We start from the raw sequence: 15253 nt of genomic DNA on the forward strand, positions 1-15253 counted from the left end.
ACACACACACACACACACACACACACACACACACACACACACACAACTTTAATCTAAACTATTTGAATTAATTTGAATAATTTCACTTTAATTTTCACTTCATAAAAATAATTGAATTAACTTCTAATTCTAATAAAAAACAACGAACAAGTCAAACTTTATAAACAAGCATCTGACAAATTCAACATGAATAAATCAGATACGCAACCACTGACCGACCTGACCATACACCTTTTGACATCAAAATCTCATAATATTACAAAGCTAGTGAGTGGCTTAATGTTCAGGTTGTTGCATGAGTTTCCTGGGGCGGCTCACTATCCTTGGTTTACTCATGCAAACAAAATGGCCTTCCTGCTCCAGACATCCGACCCCATTTCCTTCTTAGCCGTTGATTCCCTCCAAAACACTCAGCTCCAAGCCGCAGGGTTGCACAGGGACATTAACGGAGCCTCGCTGTGGAATTAGCCCATTAATGTAATGCTAACAAGATGGAATCCTTCTCCCATGGGGGTAATATTACAGCGGCATCTCCGTAGTTGTTCTTTTTTGTAAATCACTCAGCTTATCTGAAAGGAGGCGATCGATACGCAGCATTACAGTAAATAGATAAACTAGTGCTGCTGTAAGGGTTAGCGTCTGAGCCAACCATTAAAGCGCGCAGATGAGGGGGAACGATTAGCACGTGTTTGCTCGTGCCGTGCCCTTCGCAGACACCTGGTGCCATAGCAAAAGTCACTGCTGACAAGAACTCACGGAGACAGATTGTCTTCCAGCGAATTGTCTAAGCTTGCAATTTTAGTGCAAATTTAATCAATTATATGCAAAATTGCAAGTCTGGTATTTAAGAGCATTTTTGTGGTTGTTCGTACATGATATTTCCCAGAACTCGCTAACAATGACGTAGATGATTTTTTGGACACTATCTCCTGTATCCCAGATGGACCAGCCAGGCAGCGATATCAACACTGGGGCTAGTTTGGGTTTACAGGCACCTGGAGCTCCACTCATGTGTTTGAGAAGCTGGTGGAAACATGCAGGAATAATCTGACCTCTTAAAGGTTATCACCGGTTCAGCACCGTATGGCCTTAGGGCACAGAGACCGTGATAAGGGTCGAGATGGGCTGATTAAGGGAGGAGAAACAGAATTTAGGACACCACAAAAAAAACAAAAAACGATGTAATATACCTACTCAAACTTGTGCTAACTACTGTGCCACTGATCTGACAATATTTGGTATGTAGGACAGGGTCATATATCAAATTTTGTCATTTATTTATATATATTTTTTTTTTTTTCAGCTAGAATGCATTAAACTGAAACGTCTTTTACATTGTTACAATTTATTCTATTTAAATGAAATTAAAATTTATGCTGCTCTTTTGAACTTTCTTTTCATCAATCAATCCTAAGCAGAAACTGTTTTCAACATTAATAAGAATTCAAAAAGTAAAAATCAATTTTTTATGTTAAATTTAAACATTTATATGTTGAATAGAATAGAAATAATAATAATAAACATTGCTGTGTATTTTTATATTGGTGAATAATAAAGAATATATTAAACATTTGTGTTCAATTAGTGAGAAACTACAGTGAAACATGCACGGATTCATTTAATGTTTGAATATATATATATATATATATATATATATGAGCGTGTGTGTGTGTTTGATTGATATAATTTCAAGGTTTTACATATGCAGACATATATAGTGTGTGTGTGTGTGTGTGTGTGTGTGTATATATTTATACAAACTTAAAATTATATCAATCAAACACATGAAGCTGGAACATCTCGAGCCATAATTAAAATGATATCTATACTGCCCAGACCTATTGGTATACAAATTAATTAGAAAATTGTTTTGTTAATAAAAGTTTTCAGAATAGCAAGTACGTATAAGCTTGCACTGGCAGAGAATGGGATTGTTAGAGAATAAAACACTTATTTACTGATAACCTTTGTATTTGGCTTCATGCTTCGCAGAGAGACAAGTCAAGACGGGGCAGAACCTCAGTCGTGAAAGTGAGGCTACTCTTTTATCCTCAGAGAGGGACCACTTCAGCGTTTGATTGGACAGGACACGAGAGAATGACAGAAATGCCACAAAGATCTTTACCTCCTCCTGAGTGTGTCAAGTGGATCTTTCAAAACAAGAGAGGAGGATAGCGGTAGATGTGTTTGCACAGCCTGACCCAACATGCCACAAACACACACACACTCACACAGGTTAAAGTAGCAGTTCACAAAATATTTAAATTCTGTCATCATTTACTCACCCTCATGTTGTTCCATGCGTTTCTTTCTTCCACAGATCACAAAAGGACCACAATCTTAAAAAACATCCTGCTAAGGCTTTTCCAAGCAATTACAGTGAATGTAGAAAGGAGCTTTTAAACCTCCAAAAGGATGCAAAACAACAACAAAAGTAGGCTAGACCATATAGGCTAATATAGTTTTTTGAAATATGATTATTGTACACATATATGTATTATACACACATTATGTGAGGAACAGCCCGAAACAATCACAATTTATAATCACAACTTATATTTATTATAAGTTGAACCCAAGAACAGGATCAGAACAAATCGTTCAAGTTTTGTGAACCAGATCAGCCGATTCATTGAAAAGATCAAAATTTTCATCTGTTCCTCATGAAAAGCTATATTGTACAACGTTAGATTACTTATTATTATATATAGTGCAATTATTTACAATATAGTGCAATAGTAATATTAAATCGTTTTATGATGTTTTTGTCATTTTGTGAGCATGAACTCTCCAATCCTCATTCACTGTAAATGCATGGAACAGACAGAGCGACCAGTTTGTTATTAAAAATGTCTAATTTTGTGTTCTTTGGAAGAAATAAATTTGGGTTTGAAATGACATTAGCAGCATGTACTGTAAATAATGACTGGATTTGATTTTTGGTGAACTAACCCTATAATCAAATACAATGCAGTTTCAACCTCTTCAAAAACTGAAGTTCATAAAAATTCATTATAATATTATAGCCCACTTGAAATTTTCTGGAATTAATGACTGAACGACAAGGAGACGCAGAGAACGAGAGTGAGAGTATGAGAGAGAAAAATCAATAAACACTAGATGGCCTGTAAAAGCATTATAAATATAAGTAGCGTTTCTCCATTAAGGAAGATTTGGAAAACAGCAAATGCTAATGAGGAAGGCAAAGAGGCTATTGAAGTCCATTAGGAGCTCTCTCTAGTGAAAACAGCCGCTCTCTGAGGTTATCTACTGGCCAAAGCCACTAGTTCCAGACCCACTATTCAAACCCAATTCCCATTTCCATTTCCAAGTGACGGATAGGACAAATGTGCTTTCTGTATACCAGCGAGGGGCTGAGGGAAGACTGCGAAATGGATGATTCAGAAGCGACACTTTTTATTTTCTAAACAAGGAACATTCTTATTCATTATGAATGTATTGTGATGCAGAGCTCTGGAAAGAAGCAGAGCCGGAGTCACTTTGTGGGATTGGAATGAGGCCACAAATCATGATCAGAAAATGACAAAATATTTGTAAGCAAGAAAAAAGAAAAGAAAAGTGTTTTATGTTTGAGAGTACAGTATGTTCATTCAAGAAAAATGATTTAACAAGTCAGAGTTGAGGCCTAACAGTTTCCTGATCCAATTCTGCCAGTCATTATCATTTCCTGCGATTTTCTGACTATTACCATCAATGAAAGTGGTAAAAAGGCCAAAAATTCTATAATCAATCAATAATTCAAATATCAATAATTGCTGAAAAAAGCCAGCAAATTAAGAATTTAAAGTCACTATCAAAATTTGTTTAATGGAATATTTCAGTATTTATTATAAATTATTTATCCGTGCACATCAGCGTTGTTATTTTTTTCAATCATGTGTCCTTATAATCTTTAATCAAAACAACATCCCCTCCCTCTTGCAGCAACATCTCAAGAGGTTGATGATGACGTGTTTAATAGCATGAGGGCGGGGCAACCTGTCACTCACATGAGATCCACCAATAGCAAACCACAACCATCCAATCAATTTCTACTGGACAAAATCAAGTCCCACATTAAAAATGTTCTTGTTCGAGAAGCCATTTCACTCGGATATGTCACAACAGGGAAGAAGATACTCGCAACTTCAGTTAGATGCGTTATATTAGTGCCAGAAGAAAAAACCTGGATGGATATTTTAGGCCATTGCATTGTCTCACTGTTAAACACTATGATTTTTAAGATGCCACATCATTATAAACATTTAAAAACATCCCAATAGAAAAAAGTGACACTATGTGTCAGTACTCACTTGAGAGGAATACGAGGGACCGCTGTGGGACTGGAGGCCGCAGTGACAACCTGTAGGATCTGTTCCAGAGCAGTCAAACCCCCTCCTACCTGAAACGCTACCTGATCTGCATTATTCTGAAAAAGAGAGATGGAGGGAAGAGAGAGAGAGAAACAGTCACAAACATGGAGAGGCGAGCAGACTCAAGTATCACATTGTTTTTGCATTGGAGGCATCCTCTCGTTGCCTACCTCCTGCTTTTTAGAGGGGAGCTGGAGTGAAATTTGAAACAAAGTGATCCCCAAAGAATTCCTGCTAAATCTCAAAAGTGCACAACCCCTCCCAACCCCCCAACAGCAACTAAAAACCAACGCAGGACAACAAACGTACATATCTGCACACAAAGCAGGGGTGGTCTGGTTTGACAAAGAAGAGCTTAGGGAATACATAGAATGAGTCACAATTTAGACTGGGAAAGAAACAATTTACGTCACGAGTCTACAGTGTCGATGACACAACAAATCTTTTAAAATAAATGTTTAAAAGTTCTTAGAAATATACTCTTTGCATTCCTTTTTGAAAAACTTCTAGGCCGCTTTCAACAAATGTTTCAATTAGATGTCATGTGGTGTAACCATCAAGACATTTTTTATATTTTCCTTGTGAGCATATGGTGTGTGATTGTACACGTTAATTATTATTTTCAAATAAATGTTTTAATAGATTCTTCAAAGTAAAAAGTTACATTATTCTACAAATACCGGTATCATGAATTAGTAATTCATTAATATTTCATTTTTGGACAGTTGCACCACATGACATGTCAAAACCTGAATTAACCTTGCCTTGTCACAAAAAGGTATGTATCTTGGTACAGCCATGAGGGTCTACGGGGGTCATGACAATGATTCCTGGGTTTTTTTCAGCATGTTGGTCACACCATATGACTTTGATTTGTAAAAAAAAAAGTTTTTTGTAAAAAGTTATATTCTTATATACATATAGGCCATAAAATGTGTCACGTAATTGCCCGATATGAATTTTAAGTTATTTGAGGGTTTTCAGATTTTAAGGATAGGGAAGGTTCAAACGCAACCTTCAGTCGTTGGTTATCATAGATACTAGCTGTAAAACTTTAAAGAGGGGGTCAACCAAACTGTGCCTGAAACTCATACGGAGCGAATGAGCGTCTTTGAGAAAGAAGAGACATAAAACAGTCATTTAACTGACATGCTTCTCAAATCAAACTGTTTACAGAGGGGACATTTTTACTCGCATCATAAAATTCTTTAAAGTTCAAAGTGGAACCCCTTTAAATGAGTCATACGGTTTAGAGTCAAAATTCCCCAGCTCCCTTACTTTGAGTAAAGGAAGTAAGTACCTCAGAGGTTGCCGATGAGTTCGACCCCAATGTTGCCACAAAACAACACATAAATCAACAACTCTGAATTTGAAATTGATAGCAGTTGAGTAATTTACTTGCAGGATTGGAGAGCAAAGAAGAGGAGAAAAGAGAACATTGCACCTACTTCATATAATGAGGTCAGATTCTCATACGCTATGTGACAGCACTCAAAGACAGGCACTTCGAAATGTTTTTGTACAGGGGATGGTGGGGGCTGCCAACAAGCCTGAACATATTGAGCAGCAAACAGAGGAAGCGCTTTGCAAAATTACATATAAGCTCCTCTCCTGTCAATCACAGGTGCCGCCAAAGAGTCATTCCTGGAGATCCGGTGGCAAAAGGAAGGTTGAACCCTTGCCAGGGTTAAGAGATTGGAACAAGCTTGTTGTCAGGTACACGAAAGGTGGAACGCGCTCAAACAGCGGCCGGGATTAAGAAAAGCTCACTGACAGCTCTGTGAAGACGGATGCGGTGCCTCGCTGCCTATATCGTGACGATGAACCCAGGTCACAACAGTAAAATGAGTGGGTTTGCAGCAAAGCCATGTCAAACCGACCAAAGGCTGGAGGGTTGGCCGCTCATGGTGGCCTATTTAGGAGGCATTTGTAAGGGTAAGCTGGGGCCTGTACTGTGATGGCGTGTGGAACTCAGTCCAGAGGGAGGCGTCTCAACCTTGCCCTGTCTGGCTTATTGACAGATCCCCACGCTGAGCAAAGTACCTGGAATCTGGAGGAGTTCAGGAAAGTGATTGAAGATGAGATGATCAGATTATAGAGATAAAAAGAGTTTAATGACATGCATGTTTAACAAGGGCTCTAATTAATAAAATATGGAAAGTAACGAGAAATGCCTTGTTTGTACAACAGCAAGAGTTGTTAAAAAGTATTTACATTAAGTATGGGTATGTCAAGAGTCAAAGTACATAGTTACTTGAGCAACTGTACCAAATATAAAAATGCTAACCTTTTTACATTCTGAATTGGACCGCAGAAATGCAGCTCATGAAAATCTGTACTTTTTAAAGTTCTAAACAAAATGGTAAGGGGTGGATCATTTTTGCTTCTGATCTGTGAGTAAAAGTACAAGTATTCAGTTTCAATAGTAATTAAATCATATTTTGAAAAATTTGTATTTAATTTAAGTATAATAAAGAAGTACAAATACTCAAGTACTTTGCACCTTGCAAGTGGAAATCACAGGAGTAGGAAAAATTTACCTCAGAAAAAATCTAATTTCAAGCTATACATTAACGCCTTTCAATTTCTGCTGCATCTGGGCAAAATAAAACATCTGACCTATATTTCATTAGACCAGTGTTTCTCAACCCTGTCCGGAAGGACCCCCAACACTGCACATTTTCTTTGTCTCTCAAACACACCTGATTCAACTCATCAGCTCATTAACCCATGTGATAATGAGCTGATGAGTTGAATCAGGTGTGTTTGATTAGGGAGACAAAGAAAATGTGCAGTGTTGGGGGTCCTTCCGGACAGGGTTGAGAAACACTGCATTAGACTGACCCTAGTGTAAATTGAAAAGCATGTGTAGCAATATTAAAGTAAATCGTATACAGGACATGCGCTGTTGTGAACTTCTTCACATTGTTACCAAAAATGCAACTTTAACATGCTGCCAGGGGCTTCCCATTCTCAATAAAGTCATCTGGCATTGATATGTCTTTTCAGCAGGCCACGTCAGAAGAGAAACCCAAAGGTTTATTTATTTGCAACCAGCATGCCTCTACAACAGCAGGAATAATGTGTTAACATACCATTTGTATCTTAACATAACTAAGGAGGGACTGTGTTTCACTCGTGCAATTTTCTGGTAACCTAATAATTTCAATGCCACTACAAACAATACAGACAAAAAAATTAATATTTTTTTTGTGCATCCTGCTTATTCTTAAATATTCAAAGTGCTTAATGAATATAAAAAACACCACTTGTGAGACTGCTGTTGGATTTGCCTAGTGTACCACCCTTCTTCAACAAATACTCTAGTGATACTATAATAGGAGGATAGCCTGCGTTTTTCTAATAGGGGATTCAAACAGAAGACCTGAAGACAGATCAGATGGTTAGAGAGGAGGGAGGGGGCAGAGTAAATCTAAATTATACGGCTTGAGCAATCTTATCCAATTGCTAACAAGAGTGGCCATTTTAGGCAAGGCTAATCAAAGGGCCCAGGGAGCTGCACTTCCCGCTGGTTGGCCAGGACAAGGGTACGGGTGTGGGGTGCACGTTAAGTGGGAGGGAGGGCTGGATGTGTCTGCGTGTTTACCTCCTACAAAACACTCTAATTAGCCAACATGAAAAGTCAGGGGGAGGGGAGTGCTCCTAAAATGCTACATCCCCCTTCTTGCAACAGATGGAGAACAACTGGCTGGGGCGTTCATTGACGGAGGGGTTCACCAAGGTTCCGTCTTAGGCCCATCCATCTTTTGGCAAGTGGCGCAGTGATGTAAACATGCCCCCTCTGGTTACAGGGACAGACCTTAGAATGAATATGAGGGCTGGCATGCAGACAGGTTATAACTCTGTTTTATTCTCAAGAAGTAGTATAGAAATAGACAAATAAGCATAAACAGTTCCTATTCAGTGAAGAGGCCCGTGCTGACATTACAAGAAAAGAAAAGAGCTGTAAACCCCAGTACTGTAGACAGTAAAGCACGAGTACTGTAGACAATAAAGCAATAAGTTAGTCATTACAGTTTACATTTTAACAGCATACATTTAGTACATACAGGAATAATTTTTTCCTGATAATCATGCTCCTTTGCAAGCAAGAAACATTTAGGAAGGAAGTGTTCAGTTTTAGGATAACAATAGAAACCAACTGTTCACTGGAAACAAGAGAGTATAATCAAAAGGAACCTTGGGAATTTTTAAAGAAAAGCCAGTGTATGTCAGTTACAAACTGAAACCACAGTGCATGCTACGTAACCCAAAGTTAGCAAGAAAACAGATGCGTGCCAGAATCATAAACCTTTAACTCTGGAGTATACAAACTGCCAAGTTCACTCCTGGTGTGATTCTTTTAACTTCTGACCGAGAATATGGAAAAGCTACACATCATTATTAGTTAAAATATCAAGTTTATATCCAAAAATTAGCCACCCAAGGGCAATTCTTTCCACTACGGATTTCTGACTCTTCTAATAGCTGTCTTCGTGCCCCTTCAAACATGCACCTGAGGGGAAACATGAATCCTCTACTCTCTTACAGTCACAAGTAACAGCCAAGTGGAACAAAAGAATTACTAGGCAATTAGGGTTTGAAAATTACCTTACTGACAGCACATGGTGAAGGAATGCAAAAACTATGTCCATGTTTTTTTAAACTGGCTAGCTAAATCCTAAAGCTCGACCTGTCCCTCAGCAGTAGACAGGCAACACCCAATCACCTCACACATCTTTATGAAGAGGCTTGTTGAAAAATGTTCTTGTCATGCATTTCAATGATCCTAAAACCAACAAACTACAACCTCAAAAACAAACCAATGATTAAAAAAATCTTCATAAATTAAGGTTATAGACCAGTGGTTTCCAACCCATGGCCCCAGAGAACCCCCACACAATGCACATTTTAGACATCATCCATATCTTACAAACCCATTTATTGTCTTGGATTTTCTTCTAATGAGCTGTTGAGTTGAATCAGTTCTATTTGATTAGGGAGACATCTAATAGACGCAGTTTTGGGGAGAACTCCGGGACCAGGGTGAGGAACCTCTGCTGTAGACAATTCAGCAATTAGCCAAATGTATGGCAAGAGATAAAAAGATTGGCCACCTATTGAATCTGAAATCAGACTCTTGTTAAACAACGTTCAAGAAACACTGTCAATCACTAATATTCTTCTTTATTCTCAACTGAAGCTTCATTCACAGGACCCTTTCTCCAAGTCATCAAACATGGATTGAGAGCAAGTACAATGTTGGAAGGGCCCCTTCCACAGTCTCGGGCCTCTTGATCAGGTATAGCTAGCCACCAGTTGGCCACCAAGGGGAGCCAACCTCTGACAGCTGGCAAATGAAAATGTAAATACTGGCTGGCCCAGCAGGCCCAGAATGTTTCTGACAGTCCCTCAAGTGTCATAAAGGCAGTTGATCTCAGCCTGGTCTTTATTTGAAAGCAGTGACAAACACTCCCTGGCAGAATGTAAATATGTGAGCTCATTCTGCTAAGGTAAGAGAGCACAGATCAGAGGAACAAGAAACTCCCCTGAATATTCCTGAATGACAAGAAGGGAAAAAAGGCTCTTCGATCAGCCAGTTCTCCGGGAGACAAACTGAAACCTGGTTTGACACAAAATAAACCATTAGAGGGCTCAGAGGGAGAGGCGGGCAAAGGTCGGAGACTGTGCCCGAGCAAAGTCAGCACAAGGAAAGTGGAGTGGGGGAGGCTGCACTGCTTGAGGGGCTAGAAGGGGTGCGGAGAGTCTGGTGTTGTTCGAGGAATTAGTGGAGAAAGTGGAGACTGAATCAGATATGGGTATGAGAAAAAAAACAAATCTGTAGGTGAGTCAGTGACATGAGAGATGCTTGTTAGGTCAAATAATCTAAACGTTCTTGACTTGAGGTGATGCTGAGGGGGAAGGGGTGTACCCAGACTCCAAATGAAGGGTATTTATTTGACTTTGTCCTGGGATTAGAGGCGGAACTGCCTCGACAACCAGGGTTCACAGACTTGCTTAGTTTTGGTGGCTAGCAGACCTTAGCTGGACATTGCAGGAACCAGGCTAGAGGAATCCACAGATTTGACTGACAGTCTAAATGAAGTCCAGATACTGTACTCTTAAGAGAGTCTTATTCCCAAAAGGCTACAAGAAAGAGCCTGAGGAGCTGACATTTCCACAAGCACTTCACCGTACCAGCAACTTGCAAAAACAAAAACGGTGTGAGTTCTTTAAAGCAAGGTCTCTGTGGAAAACTCCAGAAAGAGTTTGTGTAGGAGGCCTTGGGGACAGTACACAAGAAATGTACTCATGTTCTTGATAGAAGCTGTCATTCAGAGACATTTCTAAGAAGAACAGGGCCTGGAGAGGGTAATGAGATGACAAGGTCTGATCTGAGAAAATCTGTTGAAGGGAATGTGGAGCATGTTGGTTATATTAACAGCGTTAAGTTACTTCAGACCTGCCTTGCTATATTGTGTAAAAAAAAAAAAGGATTTTAAAAGAATAGTGCTGGGTTAATTTCAACAATGTCTATTGACTTCACTGGTCAACATCTATAACATCTATATTGCAATGAAGTATATTTCAAGTCCAAAACAGTCACTTTTGAGTTAACTGATTCTGAATGTGAAACCAAATTAGACAATAATTTGAAATTGTGCGTTCATGGCTGATTATTACATCCCTTTCACTTCTCTCTAGCAGCTTATGCTTTCCTCTCCTCCCTCGGCCCTCCTCCTTGCCCATTAGCTCAGTTTTACCACCCTCTTCAGTCTCTTACATTTTTCCTCTCCCTCCTGAAAGACCATTAACAACCCAAATCTCCTCCCACTGGTCAATACAGGACACCATCAATGCACCATGCATCCACCCACAAACACACCCCCACCAAACCACACATACCTTCATTTGATGAGTGTATTACAGAAACCGTAAACATCCTGTTTCATTACCAAAATGTGACGTGTCACCAATCCATTTCCCCTTTATTGATCTAGAGATATATAGTACACTAGAGATGGGTCACAATAGTTGACCAGCATACTAGTAGATTAATCAGTGTAATCGTTTTAGTGTTTATTCAGAATAACCCTTAAGAACAATAACTATAAAAATAACTATAACAATACATTTATATGTGTCAGCACCAACACAATAATGTTGTTTATTAGAAGAGTATATTCTGTATTCTATACAATAATGTATTCTATACAATAATATGTATTCTGCTATTTTTAATGTTCAAGTTCTAGTTTCTAGTATCGTTATAGTTGTGGTGTGGACTTCCTTATTCTCAAATAATTATCAAAATTGACTGTTATAGTTCCAGCCTGTGGTGAAAAACATATTTTTTGACTGTCCCATTACACACACAAACAGCATTTTGAGCATCCAACTTTTAAAAACACACCTTGAGTCTCCTGCATTGTTTCAGTCCATTGAGATACGTTAAGCCATTTTGAATGCAAAAATGCATCTTATGTAAACAGTACCTAAGGTTCGAGTGGGGTCAGGTGAACCTGAAACCAGTCTAATTATACAGGGGCTTGAGTTCAAACTGATTAGTCAACTAGTTATTTAGGCAACCCCCAAACTAGCTGCTTTGGAAAATGAGTTTTGTCAGAGACAAAAACTAAATTCAGACACTTTACTAACTATAAGATAATATTACGCAATGGTTTACCAGAGTAAATGCAAACACAATCCTTGTTAATATCACATAATATCACCACTTCAGAACAGCTCCATCAAGCATCTTTAAAAAGGTTAACAAAAACATCAAGAGTGAACTGCTCTTTTAATCTACAATTGATGGATTTAATCTCACAGCTCATACTGAATTGTGGGATATTAATAGAGCTCTTTCATGGTGGGTGGTGACATGCCAAGCTAGAATTCGGAAAAACTAAAGCGATTGCTAAAATACATCTTCAAAAGATTCCCTGCTATTGTTACCTCAAGTCATTTGGATTATATTTACTTTTAAAAAACTAAGATAATTTTGTTCAAAAGCCACAATGCACAACAGTAGCAAGCCAAACGCTCTGAAACATGTTCGCCTGTTTGACAAACGGGGATCTCCGCCAATTAATAACATCTGCGGCAATGAAAACAAGCACCTAACCTGGCCCTCATTAGCAAATAACCGAGGGCAGAGAGTTGGGGATGGAAAGCGATACTCTGCATAGACTGCGAGACGGGGAGGACTGCAGCCAAAGCCGGCGGTTCAGTGGAGTCGGTGTTGAGAGCAGCCTAGAGGCTTATCTTCAAGTCAAATCCCTTCACACACACACACACACACACACACACACACACACACACACACACACACACACACACACACACACACACACACACACACACACACACACACAAAGCCCCTGACATAGACTGGTCTAAACACTGCTTACAGTTCCAGAAGAACCCTGGTGTGACTGCGGTTTATCTGTCCATCTTTACAACTGCACAGTTTAAACAACAGATACCATACATCCATTCAGTCAGTATTACTGGTATCTCCAGCTTTGTTCAGTTAAGAAAGTGCACTGCACTACGTGAAGTCTTTTCAGTAAAATGACTTTAGAGGGCATGTCCCTATCAGAACACACCAGGGACATGGACAATAAGAGATATGTACAAACCTGTTTCTCCAGAATGCGGGAGATTTCGCCCAGGGTTCTGTCCAGGCCCGACACTTTGTTACTGGCCCATTGACCACTGTCCTGCCCCTGCTGCTGCTTTACCAGGTCCTTCACCAGACGCTGGAGCCTGGAAGAAAACAAACACATGCACGTACTCAAAACAATCGTAAATACATCAATTTGTTTTCATGCCACGGTGTCATACTTCCCATTGACATTTTGATTTGAAGCTAATTAGGTCAAAAACCTGTTAAAATATGTATGGGCTAAAACATTTACAATAATAATAATAATAATAACAATAAGAAATTTTAGTTTTGCATTATTTTCATGATAATTGACCACATTTCTTTTCCCCAATTCTCATTACTGGCTGTGAAATTTGATTTTTAAATTGAAAGGCAATTATAAATTAAGGTAGTTAGTATTGTTATTTGTTATACTGCCTTTCAAATATTCTGATTTAAATGTAAAAACAACTCGGCATTAAAAAACATTATACAATAATTTTACTATAATACATAAAACATTAAAATGATTGTAATGTAATATATATATATATATATATATATTTATATTCATATACATTTATGCAAAATGTATATATCAAGACATTTGTTTGGTATTTATTGTACTGACTTTAAAGTATCCTGATTTTAGAAATATTTTTTTCAGTATTAAAAAATAAAGAGACTTAGAAAAAAAAGTAATTTCCAATGTGTTGAACGGTCATAAAAGATAAATAGTAAATAATTGTAAATAATAATTCTTTATGCAAAATACAATTTCTTTTGATTTTGGTGTGAAATATGACCAGTGTTCTTTTAGTATTATTTATATAATATAGTGTTTTTTTAATATTTTGAATTAGCTTTTTTTCAGCTTTAATTAAAATTTTAGTTTAAGTAATTTTGCTTTTGTCACTTTTATTGGGGTTTTTAAAAATATTTTTTATTAGATTTAATTTATTTTAATTTAATTGTAGTCATTTTATTACTTATTTTCAGTTTCATATATATTTTCATCTAATATATACCATTTTCAGGTGTCACTGGAATGTCACAGGTATAGGTGATTTTGGGTTTTTGCTATCATTGTGCAAAAGAACCAAACCTGATTTTTAAACCTGAACAAAAACCTGAATCTGACCACACTGAGCAAAACAGCAATAATTATAGACTTTAGGAGGAGATCCCTGACAACACCGCCTGTATATCAGTTTTGTGTAGTTATACAAAACTGTAAAGGTTTGATAATTTGTAAAGCTTGGATTTAAAAGACAGCATTAAGACATGAGTACTCAGTAGAAAACCTCAGGTTGGGTATATGATCCTTAAAAGTGGAGCGGGGAGCTTACTTCGCCTTGTAAGGAGAGTCGGGGGTCTGGGACTTGGCTTCCATGCATGTCTCATACTCCTTAGCCCTGAAAAAGAAAGACAAACAAGTCTGTCAGAAAGAGATGGAGAGAGAAAGACAGACGGAGAGCAACAGAGGAGTCCGATGGCTGTCAGCCTGAAGACATGAGAAGATAAGACGACATGCTGAACAAAGAAAATGTCAAGAGGTCAAGCTGAGCCTCAAACTGTTTATTTAGTCTTTGGACCGCACTAGCAGCAATCACAAACTAACAAGCACGAACGAGTCACAAATACTCAGTCTTCAGAGAGGTATCACAGCAGAGGATGTGGTTTCACAGCAGGGAATACCGGACTCTCCAATAGCCACACTATTTAAGTCCAGAAATTGAAAATAAATAAGGTGATTGGTTGAAGGGTGTGAATTAGTCCCCTAGTGGGTCACAGACCAAAATCATGTTTTGCTGTCAGTCAGCTCTTGTACACTGGTGTGGACCACTGAGCAAAATTCCTGACAATCACACATCCCATTCCGTCAGATAAGGATGATCGATCAGCTCCTGAAAAAAACACACACAAAAAAAACGCTTGATGGATGGATGTTCAGGGGCTGATAAACTCAGGCGTCTCTTTCCGGAAGAGAACATCAGAGACAACTAATTTCAACTGAAGTCAGTTTAATGCAATTTAAGTTGAAATGACTTAAAGGAATAGTTCACTTAAAACCGTACAATTCTGTCATCATTTACTCACCCTCAAGTTGTTTCAAACCTGTATGAATTTCTTTCTTCTACTGAACACAAAAAGAAGATATTTTGAGGAATGTCGCTAGACATTGACTTCCATAGTATTTTCTTTCCTACTAAGTCAGTGGGGTCCA

The 15253-nt window shown here is 38.3% G+C and overlaps 1 protein-coding gene across 4 annotated transcripts in view; it reads right to left on the reverse strand.

Moving 5' to 3' along the window:
* scaper (S-phase cyclin A-associated protein in the ER) overlaps nt 1-15253 on the reverse strand; it is a 106367-nt gene that overhangs the window by 41702 nt on the left and 49412 nt on the right. For all 4 annotated transcript variants that reach the window (XM_079603332.1, XM_079603330.1, XM_079603333.1 and 1 more), the window contains 3 exons: nt 14376-14441; nt 13019-13145; nt 4314-4429 (listed from right to left, as the gene is read on the reverse strand). In XM_079603332.1, coding sequence (XP_079459458.1) covers nt 4314-4429; nt 13019-13145; nt 14376-14441 — 309 coding nt within the window. The remainder of the gene's footprint in view (nt 1-4313; nt 4430-13018; nt 13146-14375; nt 14442-15253) is intronic.

This window comes from Phoxinus phoxinus (assembly GCF_949152265.1).
Source record: "Phoxinus phoxinus genome assembly, chromosome: 25".
NCBI classification, from domain to species: Eukaryota; Metazoa; Chordata; class Actinopteri; order Cypriniformes; family Leuciscidae; genus Phoxinus; species Phoxinus phoxinus.